Below are 18,868 nucleotides of genomic sequence, written 5' to 3'. Positions count from 1 at the left end.
GCCCATACATATACAGCCACCCAATTAGACAAGATGGATGAAGCAAAGAAGTGCAGACCGACAGGAGCCGGATGTAGATCGCTCCTGAGAGACACAGCCAGAATACAGCAAATACAGAGGCGAATGCCAGCAGCAAACCACTGAACTGAGAATAGGTCCCCCGTTGAAGGAATCAGAGAAAGAACTGGAAGAGCTTGAAGGTGCTCGAGACCCCAAAAGTACAACAATGTCAAGCAACCAGAGCTTCCAGGGACTAAGCCACTACCTAAAGACTATACATGGACTGACCCTGGACTCTGTCCCCATAGGTAGCAATGAATATCCTAGTAAGAGCACCAGTGGAAGGGGAAGCCCTGGGTCCTGCTAAGACTGAACCCCCAGTGAACTAGACTATGCGGGGAGGGTGGCAATGGGGGGAGGTTTGGGAGGGGAACACCCATAAGGAAGGGGAGGGGGGAGGGTGATGTTTGTCCGGAAACCGGGAAAGGGAATAACACTTGAAATGTATATAAGAAATACTCAAGTTAATAAAAAAAAAAAAGAAAAATTAAAAAAAAAAAAGAAAAAAAAAGAAAGAAAAAAACATTCAATATCCTTAGCATCAAGGAAATGCAAATAAAAACTACTTTGAAATTTCAAAAAAAAAAAGAAAGAAACACAGATGTTTAAACAATATGCACATAGAATTAATATTTAATTAATGAATTCTAGTGACAGGTTTACAACGTGCCTCAATGGTTTACATTCCTTTCTTTTATTCAGTATTTTTTCCTCCATCTTTATTAACTTGGGTATTTCTTATTTAAATTTCAACTGTTATTCCCTTTGCCGGTTTCTGGGCCAAATCCCCCAACCACTCCCCTTCCCCTACTATATGGGTGTTACCCTCCCCATCTTCCCCTGTTACTGCCCTCCCCCCAATAATCACGTTCACTGGGGGTTCAGTCATGGCAGGACCAAGGGCTTCCCCTTCCACTGGTGCTCTTACTAGGCTATTCATTGCTACCTATGCAGTTGGAGCCCAGAATCAGTCCATGTATAGTCTTTGGGTAGTGGCTTAGTCCCTGGAAGCTCTGGTTGGTTGGCATTGTTGTTCATATGGCGTCTCATCCCCTTCAATCTCTTTCAGTCCTTTCTCTGATTCCTTCAACGGGGGTCCTGTTCTCAGTTCAGTGGTTTGCTGTTCGCGTTCGCCAATGTATTTGCCTTATTCTGGCTGTGTCTCTCAGGAAAGATCTATATCTGGTTCCTGTCAGCCTGCACTTCTTTGCTTCATCCATCTTATCTAGTTTGGTGGCTGTGTATTTATGGGCCACATGTGGGGCAGGCTCTGAATGGGTGTTCCTTCAGCCTCTGTTCTAAACTTTGCATCCCTATTCCCTCCCAAGGGTATTCTTGTTCCCCTTTTAAAGAAGGAGTGAAGCATTCACATTTTGGTCATCCCTCTTGAATTTCATGTGTTCTATGCATGTAGGGTAATTCGAGCATTTGGGCTAATATCTACTTATCAATGAGTGCATACATACCATGTGTGTTTTTCTGTGATTGGGTTACCTCACTCAGGATATTTTCCAGTTCCATCCACTTGCCTTTGAATTTCATAAAGTCATTGTTTTTTGATAGCTGAGTAGTCTACATGTTTACGTGAAGGCTGTTAGTTTAAGACTGACAGCCATGCAGCTAAGATCAGGGTCTTAAAGCCCACACCCACAGTGACATGCCTATTCCAACAGGGTCACAACTTCTAATACTGCTACTTCCTCGGCTTCACACATACAAACCATCAGACCCAGGATACAGTTCAATATAATAAAGACAAGATAAGAATGGTACACAGCAAATATCATTCTAAAATATTTATGCCAAGCATTCACACTAAATCAGAAATCAGAAATGTGAAAAGTATATTTGATCTTCCCCTGTTCAATAAAATCATTGAAGTCTTAGCTAGAATAACAGCACAAGTGAATGAGATAGATGTACACCCTTGAAAGAATGAAGCCAATGTCACTTTATTTAGGCCTGGGTGGTTGATATACACAAAAGACTCTAAAGCCTCCACCAAAATTCCCCTGCAGCTATTCAATTATTCAGCATTGTATTAGAGGAAAAGCAATGCATAAAACCAAGTTAGTTTCCTAAATCCAAATTCCCAGCACACTCTGCAAATAAGCAAACTAACAGATTCTCACAGACATTATAGATTAAATATAACCAAGGAATTGAATGACTTGTACAGTAAAAACTCTAAACTTAATGTAAATTAACAGAAGAAGATACAGTAATATGGAAAGGCCCCACGCTCCTAGGTCAGAAGGATTAATATGGTGGAGTTGGATGTGATGGTTTATATTTCCTTGGCTCAGGGGTGGCACTATTAGAAGCGTGGTCCTGTTGGAGTAGGTGTGGCCCTGTTGGAGTAGGTGTGCGACTGTGTGTAAGGGGTTTAACACACTCATCCTAGCTGCCTAGAAGGCCGTATTCTGCAGGACCATCCAGATGAAGATCTACAGCTCTCAGATCCTCCTTCACCATGTCTGATTGGTGGCTGCAGTGATCCTGCTGTGATGATAACAGGTCTGAACCTCTGAGGCTGTAAACCAGCCCTAATGAAATGGTTTCCTTTTAAGAGTTGCATTGGCCATGGTGTCTGTTCACACAACTAAAGTCCTACGTAAGACAGTGGCCATAACACAAAAATTCATCTAGATAGTCTGTGCAATCCCCTAAGAATACCAACACGATTCTTTAATGACATTTAGAAATCCATCATTAATTTAATAGGTCAATATAAAGGAGCCATGTATGTCAGCAGAGTCATCAACATTAGCGCAGCTTGAGCCCTCACCGGCACAGATTTGGAGTTAATACACCATAGAGGTAAAGCAATAATGAAATCTGCAACAGTATTCAAAGGCTCATAGGTTGGGAAACGTAATTAAGCATCTGTCCATAATTTTGTACACAGACAGCCATGAGTCATTGAACACCCCTGTCTGGGTTCAGGTAAAGCAGATGTCTACCCTTCAAGAGACTAGAGGCTCCAGGAAGCTTATACATATGGTGGAGTTGCTGGGCTGGGGATATCCTTGTGGAGGAGACAAGGGGTAGGGGGAGGAGGTATGCAATATTTAGATGTGGAACTGTCAGGGAGTGGATTGGGAGGGGAATGAAATCTGAAGTGTAAAAGTAAATAAATAAAAAATGGCTATCTTGCTGATAGCAATCTACTGATTCAATACAATCTATCAAAATTCCAATTCAATCCTTCATAGAGTCAGAAAGATGAATTTGGAAATTCACTTGGAATAACAACAAAAAAAACAAGGATAGAGAAAACTATCCTCAACATAAAGAAATAATAACAATAAAAGATAGAATCACCGTCCTTGACCTCAAGCTGTATTACAGAGCAATAGTTTTAAAAACTGTATGGTATTTAAAACAGAGACAAGCAGGTAGATCAATGTAATAGAATTGAAGACACCGAAATGAACAAATACTCCTATGGTCCCTTGATGTTTGACAAAGGAAATATAACCATACAGTAGAAAAAAGATAGCTTTTTCAATAATTGTTGCTGGATCAACTGGAAGTTCGCACCCAGAAGAATGCATATTGATCTTCTTCCCTAGTGCAAAGCTCAAGGGCAAGTGGATCAAGGACATCCACATAAAAAGAAAACACTCAAAGCCAGAGGGGAAACTGTGGAGAAAAGCCTCGAACGTAGGGACTCTGCGGAAATTTTCCTGAAAAGAAACACCAATGGCTTCTGCTCAAGGACTTTCAAATGGGACCTCATAATATTGCAAAGCTTCTCTAAGGCAAAGGATACTGTCTTTAGGACAACACGGCAACCAAGAGATTGGGAAAAGGTCTTTACCAATCCTACATTCAATAGAGGTCTAATATCCAATATGTACTAAGAACTCAAGAACTTAGACTCCAGAGAGCCAAATAATCCTATTAGAGAAATGGATATAGAACTAAACAGAGAAATCTCAGCTGAGGAATATCGAACAACTGAAAAGTACCTGTAGAAATGTTCTTCAACAACCTTAGTCATTAGGGGAATGCAAATCAAAACAATGCTGAGATTCTACTTCACACCCCTCAGAGTGGCTAGGAACAAAACTCAGGTGACCACAGATTCTGACAAGAATGTGGAGAAAGCAGAACACTCCTCCACTGTTACTTGGATAGCGAGCTGGTACAACTGCTCTGGTAATCAGCTGGGGGTTTCCTCAGAAAATTGGACATAGTACTACCTGAGGACCCAGGTATACCCATTTCTGGGCATAGAGCCAATAGATGCTCCAACATATAACAGACAAACATGCTCCAGTAAGTCCATGGCAGCCTTATTTTTAATAGCTAGAAGCTGGAAAGAACCCAGAAGTCCATCAACAAAAGAATGGATACAGAGAATGTGGTACAATTACACAAACGCAGTACTACTCAGCTATTAAAAAGCAATGACTTCATGAAATTCATAGGCAAAAGGATGGAACTAGAAAATATCATCTTGAGTGAGGTGACCCCAGAAAATAACACAGATGGTGTGCACTCACTGATAAGTGAATAGTAGCCCTGAAGCTCAGATGAGCCAAGGTGCAATCCACAGACCACATAAAGCTCAAGAAGAAGGACAACCAAAATGTGTTTGTGTCAGTATTTCTTAGAAGGGGGAACAAAAATATTTATAGCAGGAAATATGAAGCCAAAATTTGGAGAAGAGATTGAAGGAAAGTATATATTAATTAACTAATTAATTAAAAAATAAAAATTAAAAATAAATCCATGGTATATGGGGAATTGACAGCACGTTAACAAATTATACTGATGAATAGAGACAGCTTCATGGAGAAGACAGAAACTTGGTCCATTACACAGAACAAGCACAAAAGTCAATGCCACATGCATCATGGAACAAAACATAAGACTTCATAGCACAGATGTGGGAGATGAGAAAATAGGAAATATGTTTGACTTCGCTGTGCAGAATGGTACTTCCTGAACATTACTCCTATAGCATAGAGAATAAAAACATCCATTCATAAATCATACCTCCTGAAATTTAAAACATGGCATAAATCAATGATCATCATCATTTAGCTGAAAATGATGCCTCTACCATTCGTAAAAATCTTAATAGATTCCTATAAAAATAAGTATATTTACTCTATAAACACAAGAAAAACCTTATCTATTAAGCTTCACACCTACCAAGTAGCATTCATGATACATAAAGTAGTCTGCATGATTTCAGAACAGAAATGCAAGCGTGGTTATTCCAAAGCTACAAATACTGCAAAGTAAACCAGTTACTGGCTCGTAAGATGTTCTGGTACAGTAGTGGAACACATATTATGGAAATAATTCTATTTCCTGATTCTATTTCAGACACACTCTATGTGATGGAAGCCAGGCCTGAAACTGCTAAAGCAGCCAAAATCCTAAGAGTAGATATGTCCTGAGCCAAAAGGAAAACTCAGTACTCTTATCCGTATCAATGAAATGACTGTCATAGCTATAGATCTGTGTTTGGAACCCTCGTTAGAAAAGCATCATCTTCTTGTAGGCTATAGACACTAACACAGAGACCCCAACCTGGAAAGTGTACAGAGAAGGTGGTAACTCCATTTTAAATGGTATGACTCCTTTACATCTCTCCCTCAAGACTTCATTATCTCTATAGCAAATAAACGTAGAGATTCTAAGAGATTGGGGTGATAGATTACTGTAGTGAGTGACTTACAGACATAATACCAAGTAACTAGTAAAAGAGAAGAAAAAACAACATGGAATCTGAGAAGTAATACTAAGAAGTCAATAGGATTCAAACAAGGAATTGCTGAGTGGATGAAGGTAGAGGTCAGTACTTTCCCTTTCGTGCATTCAGAGGACCTGTGGGAGCATCACCTAAGGACGGCACAATGGCACCAGCCACCCTGTGTTTCCCTTCAGTATTTAGGTATTTTAGTAATTTCTGCAATTTAATGAGTATAAATATCCTCCACTTGGGAGGACAGATGTGATGTTTGGATTCCACTGAGCATGGATGTTTGTTAAAATTTATTCTCAGTCTAATAGGTCAGGTCTGCACCTGAAGGGTGCACTGTGCACTCACTGATTTTGGTGAACAGGATTTTATGTGTGAAAAGAACAAATACTTCTCACGCATTTACCAGATGATGCAATCCAGGAGATTGGAACCTTGATCAAGGAGAATCCATGTCTCTGTGACTGCAGTGTCCTGGAGGTGACTTATTTGTCCTTCTTTGCCATCGGGCAGGCAGCAGGCCAATACCATGACAGTAGATGTATCCATGTCCAAGGTGATCCTTAGTGAAGCTCAGTTTTTTTCAGAGATAAAGTGACATCACGAACAGCAGATGACGTTTGCAGACATGACAATTTATGGAGTCTGGTCTGCGTACGCTGTAAAGTTGTAAAAGAAAGCCAGCACAGCACTGTTAGTAAAACAGTCCAAGGAGAGCAGTGGGCCTCTGATTTGTGAGGGTTTATCATGAGATTGCTAAGTAGGACTCCCTCTTGTCAAGGACTCTGCTGCTAGTCCTAGTGACTCATCCTATGAGTGTTGACCTAAACTGTTTGCCTTTTAATTAAGAGTTTCCCATTAAGAATATCCTTGTAAGAGCACCAGTGGAAGGGGAAGCCCTGGATCCTGCTAAGACTGAACCCCCAGTGAACTAGATTGTTGGGGGGAGGGCGGCAATGGGGGGAGGATGGGGAGGGGAACACCCATAAAGAAGGGGAGGGGCAGGGATTAGGGGGATGTTTTCCTGGAAACCAGGAAAGGGAATAACATTCGAAATGTATATAAGAAATACTCAAGTTAACTAAAAAAAAGTTTCCCATTAAAATGTTCTAAGTGAAAGCCACAAGTTTCTATACTCTTTATTACATCAGTAGCTTTTTAGTGTATTTTTCAAGTGAAAACCAGTCTTCAACTGGTACCCTTTAAAACTTCAGGAGCTCCTTCCAGTACCTGATGGAATTAGGATGCCCCATTCTGTGTGGGGTGTTTTCAGCAAAGGCCCCTGTATTGGACTCATGACTGCTAGCATTTGTTCCATCCGGAAGACCTAGTTTTACAGGAATGCCCCCAAAATTCACTCTTCCATCCTCTCTGACTCTGCTCAACAGCAGCACTGGAGCCTTGGAGGCTAGGATGCTGGTTGATTTTAAGCAACTCTACAAAATGTGGATATAATCTGGGAAAAGTGAATCACAGTAGAGGTATCTTCTCCATCACATTGTCCTGAGGGCAAGTCTGAAGCTCATTTTTTTGTGATTGATGTATAATTGCCCTGCTAAGTGTAAAAGACAAAAGAGAGAACCCCAAATGGTCCAGCATGATGAATGGGTAAACAGAGTTTATCATATTGATACAATGGACTAGTCTCTAGAGATGGACAGAGGCATTGACAGTATCTTATGATAAAAGAAGCTATTATTTAATGACCAAGAAAGGGGATATTTCTATATTAGATGACTTCATTTTTGTTAAATACGCAAAATGACCTGGTTGGTGGGGGCATAGAAATTTATCCCAGCACTCAGGAAGCAGAGGCATGTAGATTTTCACGAGTTTGAGGCCAGCCTAGTCTACAGAGGTAGATTCAGGAGAGCCAGAGCTACACACACTCAAACACACACACACACACACACACACACACACACACACACACACACACACACACACAGAGAGAGAGAGAGAGAGAGGGAGAGAGAGAGGGAGAGAGAGAGAGAGAGAGAAAGGGGGTGGGCAGAGACAAACTTTCTTGAAAATCAACCAATCACTCACACAAGGAATCACTTAAACAAACAAAAACCTCAAAAAACCAGACACCAAAAAACCAATCAATCTATCAAACAATGTCAGAAGCAACAGCAGCAGCAGCAGCAGCAGCAACAACAACAACGACAACAACAACGACGACAACATCTACACCAAAAACCAACCGAATGAGACCAAATGTTAGATTGGATTGCAGCCAGTTTACTCCTTAACTCAAAGCATCCATGAAACCCAGGCACATCATGGGCTATGGTGTGCTCTACACATCCTGATCTTAAGTTCCTATACTTAAAGTAACACTTCTGTCATTAAAGAGGGATAGGCTGAGCTGGTGCCTAACAAGTTGATAGGGGGTAGGATCTGGAGGAATAAAGAGTACCTTCTAATGGCCACAGAGTTTTCTCAAACTTAAAATATTTTTAAAACCAATAGTATAAGGGATGCATAATTTAATGACATAGTAAGAATGCACTCCTAGATTATATACTTGAAAAAGATGAATTTGCTGCATAAGTGTATTACATACCTGTAAACATGTTATTATTGAAAGATAATGCTTCTTTCACATGTATGAATGTTTTGCCTACGTGTCTGTGTGTGCACTATATGTATGTCTGGGCCTGTGAAGATATGAGAGTTCTAGATCGCCTATAATTAGATTTGAAGATGCCTTTGAGCTTCTTTGTAGGTGTTACTGTAGGTTTCAGGGTTTGAAGCTGACTGATGTTGAGGATTACCTTTGCCCTCCAGTAGCAGACAGGTTACCTTCCAGTATTATGAACTCTGGTTAGTAGTGTGAAGAGTCTAGTTAGACCCCGGCTCAACCTATCCCTCCCCCCCCTGTGATGACAGAAATGTTATCTTCAGAAGTCAGTCCTGAACATCAGATTGTGTAGAGCAACCAATAGTCTTGGCACTGGCTTGTGATGGTCAAGGTTTTCTATAGGACCCTTTGGGTAATGACTCAACAGGTTGTCACCCATTCCTGTTGCTGGATTTGTAACTTGGTGGCACAAGATGTCTAAGTGGAGCCTCGTGTCATGTTAGTTTTTGGCTCCATATGTATTCCATACATATAGGAAGCTAATAGAGTAGCAGATTTCCATTTAATTTTTTCAAAGGGACTTTAGTGTTTGTTGTCCCTCCCCTTATTTCCTACTTTACCTAGGCTTGCATGCCAGGGCTGTGGGTGCCTGGATAAGAAAAAGAAACTGACCCTCTTCCTTATCAAGTATGAATCTGTATGCCCATTCCAACATGCAGCCAGCAGGTGACCAGGATACACTGGAGAGAGTGATCAACTCCAGTCAACATCATGTTGATGAATATGAAAGGAGGGTAAAGGGGCTTGAAAAATGCGAGGGAGGTAGAAGTGTGTACCCTTTGCCTCTACCCATTTCTCCCGGTTCCCTCTCATTAACCCCTCCTATTCTAGCTTTTATCTCTTCCCAACACTATACACTCCTTCCTCTTCCTGGGGCGATATTCTTCTGCTCCCTAGTTCCCTAGTAGATAGTCAGGAATCCTGTGTGGTTATCCAGATTGTAGTTCTCATATCAGATACTTAAAACCTAACATCCTTAACAGCAGACACATGAAATGTTTGTTGTTTTGGGTCTGGGTTTGCCAAATCAGGATGATTTTTTTAGGTCCATCAGGCCAGTCTTAGGGTTACAGATTGCAATGGCTGCCCTAACTGCCCTCAGTACTCCCTTTGAAGGCCATGCAAATAGATCTACTTCAGCGTCAACATTGACAGAGCTTTGAACAAGCACTGAGGGGGCTGGGCTCCTAACAGTGGAGTCTGAGGGGGGCACACATGGAGCATAAGCATAGGGTACAGTCCGTAAGCCAGCTCCATTGTGAGCTCAGAGCATGTCACTATGGTGGTGCCAGTGCAGCTGTGTTACTAGGTGATGAAGTATAGTTCAGTTAACCCTGAACGAGCAGGTCTTGCCTACACTTCTTTGGCAAGAATTGGTGATTTTAGCAAACTCTTATCGTATAATTTGGGAGGTGGAGATTAGCTAAATGGGAGGGAAGAGAGGGTAAGAAGGTCCTGGGCGGCCCTAGCACTCCATAATGGAGGAAGATTTTGAATATGATGCTCTGGCATTGAAGTTCCCCAGAAGGGGACGCTGGTACACCCGTCTGTGGCGCTCCTGTCCTGGTTTTGGATGCCTGCATCAAAAGAAAACGACGAAATTTCCCCTCTATCTGATTGGGTATGATCCCGTGGGTCGATTACAAAGAGCGGCCTGTGTTGGGGACGTGGAGAAAATTGAAAGTATGATCCATGAGTGTCATCATCATGTGGATGAATCTGATTGGAGGGGCAGGTAATGGGGCTTCAAATTGATGAGGGGAGTAAAAGGAGGAGGGTAGGAACTGCTAGGGACACTCAGGGCTAAGGAGGAAGACAAATCAACTTCCAGGGCTACAATCTGAGGGTAGAGAGTGGTCATACATAGGCTCATTTTCACTGGGGACCCCTGGGTTTTATACCTGCTAAATGCTCTTAGTCGTATGAGACCTCCACACTGTGGAACAGCAGCTCCTAGGCCTTAATGAAACTACATAATTTTATTCTTATGTTAACCCTTACATTTTGTAAACATACAAAAAGACACACACACTCACACACATAAATACCGTTGATTTGCCTCTGTGTATTTTCTGTGTACCATTGTGATAGAACCTGGTGCAGGATCCCCTGGAACTGCAGCTATAGACAGTTGTGAGCTGCCCTGTGTGTCTTAGCAATCAAACTGAGTTCTCTACTAAACAAAACTAGAGCTGTTATTGCCAAGACCCCTATCTAGATTTTCTTTCTTCTTTGTTGTTGTTGTTGTTTTCTGTTTTTTCATTTTTATTAGATAGTTCATACATTTACATTTCAATGTTATATCCTGTCCTGCCTCTTCCATCCCACTTCCCACTCCCCCTGATTCTATGACGACTTTCTTAATACATAATATGATGCAATATAATAATGTATAATATAATATAATGTATATGATACAATATAATAATATAGTATAAAATAATAATGGATCAAAGACATTTAGAACCATGCTCCCATGTAATCACCTTCTGTACTGTTGTTTTTACATCGATACACATGTGAAGGACAGAGATTGTCCTCATCTCACTTCCTGTGCCCCACACGTGTGGAGCTTAGGGTGTGGTGGTCAGAGACAATGTCGACTGCTAGTTATGTTGTACCACCATGGGGTTCTAAGGCCTGAGCTCAGGCAAGCAGGCCTCCCTGTGGGTTCCAGCCCATCGTCCCTCTGTTCTGGAGACTCCACTCAAGCAAGTCCATGGTGTGCTTTATTTACTGTCTTGGAGCACACTGATCCTCACACTTGTAGGCAAGTGAGCTTTGCGGATCCCCTTATCCCAAGATCAGCAGTCAGGTTTTCAGGACAAATGCTTTACCAGTTGAGTTTTAACAACTACCCCAGCCCCTCATTCCTTTTTCTCTGTGTGTGTGTGGGTTCTTACCATGAACCCCCTTGCTCATCGTCCCTCCTCCTCTTATATGAGGGTTCACCCCCACCCGTTTGCCCACTCCTTCCGGATTCCCTGCCTTAGCATTCCGTTCCACTGGGGCTAGAGCCTTGGCAGGACCACGAGCTTCTCCTCTTATTGGTGCCCAACAAGGCCATCCTCTGCTACATATGCAGTTGAAGCCAGGGGTCTTTCCATGTGAACTCTTTAGATGAACGGATATCTGGGTTCTCTCCAGCTCCTGGCTATTGTAAATAAGGCTGTTGTGAATGTAATGGAATATGTTTCTTTGTTTTATGTTGGAGCCCTTTTTGTGTATATGCACAGGAGTGTGTAAAGCTGGGTCCTCCAAACAGATTTCCAGAGTTGTCCCAGCTTGCTCTCCCACCTACAAAGGAGGAGTGTTCCTCCTTCTCCAAATCCTCGCCTACCTCTGTTGCCTGAGTTTTGATCTTAGCCATTCTGACTGGTGTGGCGTTGAATCACAGGGTGATACTGATTTGCATTTTCTCTGATGACTAAAGATGTTGACCAGTCCTTTAGGTTCTTTTTGGCCATTTGATATTCCTCAATTGAGAATTCTTTGTTTAGCTCTGCTCCCCATTTTGTAATAGAGTAATTTGATTCTCTGGAGTCCAACTATTTGAATTCTATGTGTATATTGGTTGTAAGCCTTCTATCAGATGTAGGATTCATAAAAATCTTTTCCAATCTGTTAGTAGCCATTTTTTTCTAATGACAGTACTCTTTGCCTTACAGAAGCTTTGCAATTTGATGAGGTCCCATTTGTTGATTCTTGATCTTGGAGAATAAACTATTGCTGTTCTGTTCAGGAAATTTTCCCAAGTATTCCAGGCTCATGTATTCTAGGCTCTTCCCCATGTTTTCTTCTTTTAAGTTGAGTATATCTGGTTTTATGTGGAGATCCTTGATTTGCTTGGATTTTAACTGTGTACAGGGTGATAAGAAAGGTTTGATTTGCAGTCTACATGCTGAGTGCCAGTTGATTCAGCACCAGTTGTTGAAAAAGCTATCTTTTTCCCACTAGATGGTTTTAGTTCTTCTGTTAAAAATCAAGTGACCATAGGTAGGTGTATGGGTTCATTTCTGGGTCTCCTATTCTATTCCATTGATCTACTTGCCTATCGCTGTACCAGTATCATAACATTTTTATCACTATTGCTCTGTAATACAGCTTAAGGTTAGGGAGGGTGATTCCCCCAGAATTTTTTTTTCTTGTTGAGTATAGTTCTCAGGATCCTGTTTTTTTGTTAATGCAAGTGAATTTCCAAATCGCTCTTTCTACCTCCATTGGGAATGGAGTTAGAATTTTGATGGAGATTTCGTCGAATCAGTAGATTGCTTTTGGACAGATGGCCAATTTTATAATGTTAATCCTGCCAATCTGTGAGAATGGGAGATCTTTCCATCTTATGAGATCTTCTATTCTTTCTTCAGAGACTTGAAGTTCTTACCGAACAGGATTTTCACTTGCTTGGTTAGAGTCACACTGGGTTATTTTATTTTATTTGTGATTATTCTGAAGGTGTTGTTTCCCTAATTCCTTTCTTAGCCTATTCATCCTTTGAATAGAGAAAGGCTACTGATTTGTTTGAGTTAATTTTGTATCCAGCCACTTTGCTGAATTTGTTTAAGGGGGCATCCTTGACTACTCCCTGATTTTAGTGGTATTCCTTCAACTTTCTCTCAATTTAGTTTGATGTAGGCTATTGGTTTGCTGTATATTGCTTTTCCTATGTTTATAGTAAGCTTTGAATTCCTGATTTTTCCAAGACTTTTAAAGGTTAGCACCTCATTCTTATATCCTGTCTTTATGGTTGAAGGGGAATCGATGACACACCAGCATATTTTCCCTAGTTCACATGCTTCTTGATCATTTTGTTATTCTAAGATGTTAATTAGTCTTTAAGGTGGAGCTTCATATAAAGAATACAAGAATGAAGTTTAGTTTTAAAATATTCTTCTGTTCATTGAATATTTTCTTTAAAAACACTGAATTGTCCAATGGTAATTTTTCATTCTGTCAGTCCATTTATTCCCCACATGTAACTTAGATATCCCCTGTGTAGAATACACGTTCTAATATCTCTCAAGATCTTCCCATTTGTAAAACTTCATTTCTCTGCCCAGTCAAGCTTCCTTACATTCTATAAATTTAAATATAACATGAAATGAACATTACTCTTTGGAACCCTTCTTTCATTTTACTGAACCTCTATGAATCTCAAGCAAGGCAGCTATGCCACCATAGGTTATTACCTTGTAGCAATATTTACCTGATTTTGGTGTGAGTCCATGGGCACATTGATCAATATACGGCAAAGCATGAGGTCCTGGTTTCTATACCGAGTATAGAAGTGTTACATATGGGCATAAAAAATGAAATGTGAAAATAAAAATAAAAGAAAGTATTGAGGACTGAGGGCTTATATTTTGTTCACTGTTAAAAATGTACATAGATGCAAGTGACCGGTAAAATTGCCACTTACCTGTTGATTGTGACATATTTTGTTTAATGTAGGCCACAATGGGTTGCATGATAATTACCTTTAATTTTGTAAAGTGCTAAAAGTATTGCTAATTATAGTTGTAAAATAATAAAAAGGATAAATGACCTTCCATTCTTAGAGAGGGTAAAATGTGAATGAAAATGAAGGTAACCACAATGGATAAGATAGGAGGATTAAGAAATGTAAACTTCTTTTATATGAATTTTTTTATGTGTACTGCTGATAAAATCCTGTTTTTCTCTCACAGAATAGTTCTGTTTGTTATCACTAGGAAGAGAAATCATTACCATGATCAGGAAATGCTGAGCTCTCAGGAGCTGGAAATGCTTGTAGTGTTGTAGCAGATTTCTTCCCCATTCGAACTGAAACATCAGAGTAGCCCCTATTAAGATATGTTTAATGTTCATCCCTTGGATGGGGACATGGAGTCATGGAGCTCCTGAAAATACCGAGGAGTAACTAGTAAGTTCCAGATATTAGAGTATGATTTAAATTCAAGCTGAGATCAATTTGGGAACTTTTCTAGGATTCAGACAGGCTGCTTTGAGCAGCGAAGAAGGTCAGGATAGAACACCTGCCTTAAATAGGAAGAGTCATGTACCATATCCCTAGCACAGTAAATGAACATTCGAGTAGACCTCAATAAATAAGAACATTGTAGTTACTTTCTTCCATCAGATAGAAATCACCTTCATATTATGTAGTACTTACAGGTGATGATAGTCTTACTGGGAATTCAGAGATGTTGCTAAATGTGTTTTCAATTTGCAGGACATCGCTGCATTATGCGAGTGCCCACAACCATCCAGATGTAGTGACACTGTTATTAGAAAATAAGTCCAACATTAACATCCAGGATGATGAAGGCTGCACACCGTTGATTAAGGTAGCTATTGGCCATCTGTTTTGGTATGAAATGGATTAGAGGTGTCCTTGTTTGGTTTCTGTTGTTGTGAGAAAACACAGACCAAAACTTACTCAGGAGAGGAAAAAGTTATTTAGCTTACATTTATTCATCCCAGTTGATCCTCATGGGAAACCTGGTCAGGAACTCAAATCAGGAACTGGGGGGAAGAACTAAACTAGAGATCAGGGGAGAATGCAGCTTTCCATGGCTTTTACACAGGTTTGGTCAGCTTTTTTTTATACAACTTTGAACTCAGGCATGCCCCTACCACAAGACCTTGGGCTTTCCTACTTCTGTCTAAATAAAAAAAAATAGTTCCACACAGTGCCCCAGAGGCCAGTCCAATTCCTCAAGTGAGGATCTTTCCAGGTGTATTAAGCATGTATCACATTGGCAAAAAGAACAAAATCTAAGCAAACAAGCAATCTCTGCATTGTGACAGCCAACCAGCACAGACCTGAGTGCTTAGAACATCTAGGTGGGTTGGTAGAACCCCTTAATTCTACCACTTGGAAAAAGATGTGGTGGGGAGATCATTAAATGAGTCAAGCCTGGAGTATTTAAGAAGACCTTGTGTCAAAATGGAGGGAAAATATGAATAACTAAAACTCTGTCTGATTTCAGAGAAACTATTCAGTGCCATTGTAGAAATGTCTCCCTTGGCTTCCTTGAAGTGAAGATGTATTTCTTTGTACAATTTCCACAGGCTGCGCAGCGGGACAACACACATTGTGTTTGTGTATTGCTCAGGCACAATGCTAATCCAAATTTGATGGATTACAGTGGGAATACAGCCTTTCACCATGCCATTTCCAGGGGCAGCATAGCAATTGTAAAGATGCTCCTGGAGTACAACGTAGATATTGAAGCCAAAACAGAGGTAAAGGTCATTCAACTTCATTCCCAATGCACTTCTAGCTACTTCTAGCTGGGACACTCAGACCTATTTTCTACATGCAGAACCTCAAGCATTCTCACTGAATGTGTTCAGAGGAACGCTTTTTCTCTTTAAATATGTGTGTGTGTGTGTGTGTGTGTGTGTGTGTGTGTATTTATAATTAGTGCCAAAAAACCCACAGAATAGCATATTTTGTCTCAGCGTTGACTTTAAGTTTGAAATTCAAGAGTATAGGCTTTAGGATTACACACAGACACACACAGACACACACAGACACACACACACATACACACACACATCACATCACATCTACACCAACAAGAAAAAGAAATACATTTCAAGTTTAATGATTATAGAATATATAGAACTGGGTTGCTGCTAAGAAGGTATTGATGTGTGTTTGGCTCAGGGATGAGGGCAGACTGGGAAAGGAGAGAGGTGTCAGGCAAATTAGAAAATCTGATCATTGAGAAAATATACAAAACATTTTTATGATTTTCAAAAGTTTTGGTATTCATAGAAGATGCTATTGCCCTTGGGAGATAATTTTTAGTTTAGAAAAGAAATATATTTGGAGTGCAGATTGAGAAACTCTGCTCCAGATACCTCTTGAGCACACTCCTTCAACAGGGGCATACCAAACTTTATATTTTGGGGTTGTGTCCATGGAGGTCCTAGTCTTTGGAGCTAAGAAGATTGGAACCATTGAGTGTTTGGTGAAAATTCTGGAAGGGATTGGTGTTCATATGCAGTGTTGTGTAGACAAAAGATGTGTCAAAGGGAAGAAGAGAGCTGTGTGTGGAAAGCACAGCAGGTGTTGTAGGAAAAATGATGCCTTGTGACTCAGTACAGTGTGTGTTTATGTTCACAAAATCTGTGATGAACTTTCAGTTGAGAAACAAGTTGTTTTATAAAATGTAATATTGTTTTCTTTACAGTATGGCTTGACACCACTGCAACTTGCAACATATGAAAATCAGACTGAAATGATAAACTTCTTAGAATCAATGAGTGCAGATGCACAGGCCGTGCAAGTGTCAAACAGGTACAGTTTCTTCTCTTCTACAATCTTAGTGCTGTTCTTGATGGTGAGAATTGCTTAAGTCAGGAATATTAATATGATATTAAATGATTTGAAAAACTCAGAGAAATATTTAGAAAGCTTATTACACACGAAATATGAGCTAGAAAAGAGACTGTTCCAACACAACAAAAGAACAGCAGTACCAGGAATGCTACATAGCTCAGTAGTTCAGTTCGTGAGTCATGAACCAAGACAAAGAATAAGCTAGATCAGCTGTTGGTCTACTTCAGTATTTTTTATTTTGACACAGTTTTTATAATTTCTGACCTTAAAAATGACAGTATAAGCCATATCTTTAGAATTATATGTTACATAATCACAGGTAATAAATAGTGTTTCCTAATGATCTGTTTGAAATGTCCAATGCAGTAGAAAACTACCTTTTGCTAGGAGGTGTTCGGTAAACTTTCATCCCGTAATTAACTAGCAATGTTGGTGATATTGCAGTCCAAGACATTTTTGTGTCACATTTCAGATGGAGCTTTTAATGTGGATATATAAATAGTTCATTTCCTTCCACATATTCTGGTATTTTAGAATTATAAATCTTCTCCTAGATTTTGTGAATGTTTAGCTCTAAAAAAATTGATCTTACAAAGCTATATTCCCTTCCATATGAAATAAAATTATTATGCTGAAATTCCCTGTTTAGTACACATGTTTACCTAATGTTTATGTTGAGCCATTATTTCCAGACAACAGATCTGTGCTTTAAGGTGAGCCTTTCTAGAGAGAGCTCACTCTCCTTTCAAAACTTAATGCTCTTTGAAATATTTAATTTTATTTTTTCTTATTCATTTTACATCAAACTCACTGACCCTGTCTCAGTCTCCCTATTCCACAGTCCTTTCCGGTTCCCCTTCCCCTTCACCTCCGAGCAGTCATGGATCCCCTATATATCCCCACACCCTGGCACTTCAAGTCTCTGCAAGGGTAGACACTTCCTCTCTCTCCAAGGTCAGACAAGGCAACTCAGCTAGAAGGAGGTATCCCATGTATAAGCAACAGCTTTTTGATAGGCCCCATCCCAGTTGACTGGGACCCATATGAAAACCTAGCTGCTCTTCTGCTACATATGAGTGGGAAGGTGTGAGTCCAGCCCGTGTATGTTCTGTGGTTGGTGGTTCAGTCTCTGAGAGCCCCAGGCGTCCAGGTTATTTCACTTTGTTGTTTGTCCTCTGGAGTTCTTATCTCCTTGCAGACCTGGAATCTTTCCTCCTAGTGTTCCCTAAGAGTCTACTGCCATACATCCCTGAGCAAGGCAAATATTCTCTTTAGAGTTTTTAAGAGGGAGGGAGGGAGGAGAGAGAGAGAGAGAGAGAGAGTGAGAGAGAGAGAGAGAGAGAGAGAGAGACAGAGACAGAGAGAGACAGAGAGAGACAGAGAGAGACAGAGAGAGACAGAGAGAGACAGAGAGAGAGACAGAGAGAGACAGAGAGTCAGAGAGAGAGAGAGAGACAGACAGAGAGAGAGAGAGAGAGAGAGAGAGAGAGAGATTGATTGACTGATTGTGTGTATGCATGCTTGAGCCTTTTAGTTTGTGTTCTATTTAAAAGCTAACCATGCCTCATGTTTTCTCTTGAGAAAGTCACAAGGATACCAGTCAACAGTCATAGTGAATTGCTGAAAAATAAATTCAAAATTGTTTGACTAGACCTGTAGTTCCATGAATTACATCCCAGACTGTGGGAGGTAGGAGACACACAGACCTTTGTGAGTTAAGTCCAACATGGTCTATGGGGTGGGTTTCAGACCAGCATGGCTACATAGTGAGATCCGGTTTCAAAAAACATTGTTTGTGAACATCTAAACTAAGATACAGGGGACTGAAATATAAAGGGCTTCAAATGCTCGCTAAATGTTTTTCTTATGAATAGTGCAATAACCATAACTTATAAATCTATGCCACAGTGCAAGAACACCAGCACATAAAAAAGAAGTGAAGCATGTAAGATTTTTGGAAGGTAAGATTTTTATATCATATATAAATTTACTATATTGTAGCTGGTCTTATTCACCCTAGATAAAATAGTGCGGACATTTTAGCTCCTCTCCTACTGTGACCACACAAGGCAGCCCAGCTAGCAGAAAGGAATCCAAATGCAGGCAA

The 18,868-nt window shown here is 40.4% G+C and overlaps 1 protein-coding gene across 1 annotated transcript; it reads left to right on the top strand.

The window, feature by feature from the left end:
- Positions 1-6,883: 6,883 nt before the first annotated feature.
- LOC134482487 (ankyrin repeat domain-containing protein 7-like) lies at positions 6,884-18,663 on the top strand. Its single transcript, XM_063275956.1, has 4 exons — positions 6,884-10,164; positions 14,641-14,755; positions 15,483-15,656; positions 16,613-18,663. Exons 1-4 carry the CDS (start codon positions 9,908-9,910, stop codon positions 16,775-16,777), a joined length of 711 nt encoding a protein of 236 aa, XP_063132026.1. The 5' UTR covers positions 6,884-9,907; the 3' UTR covers positions 16,778-18,663.
- Positions 18,664-18,868: the final 205 nt, after the last annotated feature.

Source organism: Rattus norvegicus, chromosome 16, assembly GCF_036323735.1.
Source record: "Rattus norvegicus strain BN/NHsdMcwi chromosome 16, GRCr8, whole genome shotgun sequence".
NCBI lineage: Eukaryota > Metazoa > Chordata > Mammalia > Rodentia > Muridae > Rattus > Rattus norvegicus.
Note: the sequence above shows the minus strand (reverse complement) of the source record. Positions and strands in the feature narration are given on the sequence as shown.

What these genes read in the sequence shown, in the direction of transcription:
- LOC134482487 (XM_063275956.1), top strand. Translation starts at nt 9,908, where the DNA reads ATGGAGGAAGATTTTGAATATGATGCTCTGGCATTGAAGTTCCCCAGA. An exon ending in GCTGCACACCGTTGATTAAG is followed by an intron (nt 14,756 to 15,482) that starts GTAGCTATTGGC and finishes CAATTTCCACAG; the next exon opens with GCTGCGCAGCGGGACAACAC. An exon ending in ATATTGAAGCCAAAACAGAG is followed by an intron (nt 15,657 to 16,612) that starts GTAAAGGTCATT and finishes TTTTCTTTACAG; the next exon opens with TATGGCTTGACACCACTGCA.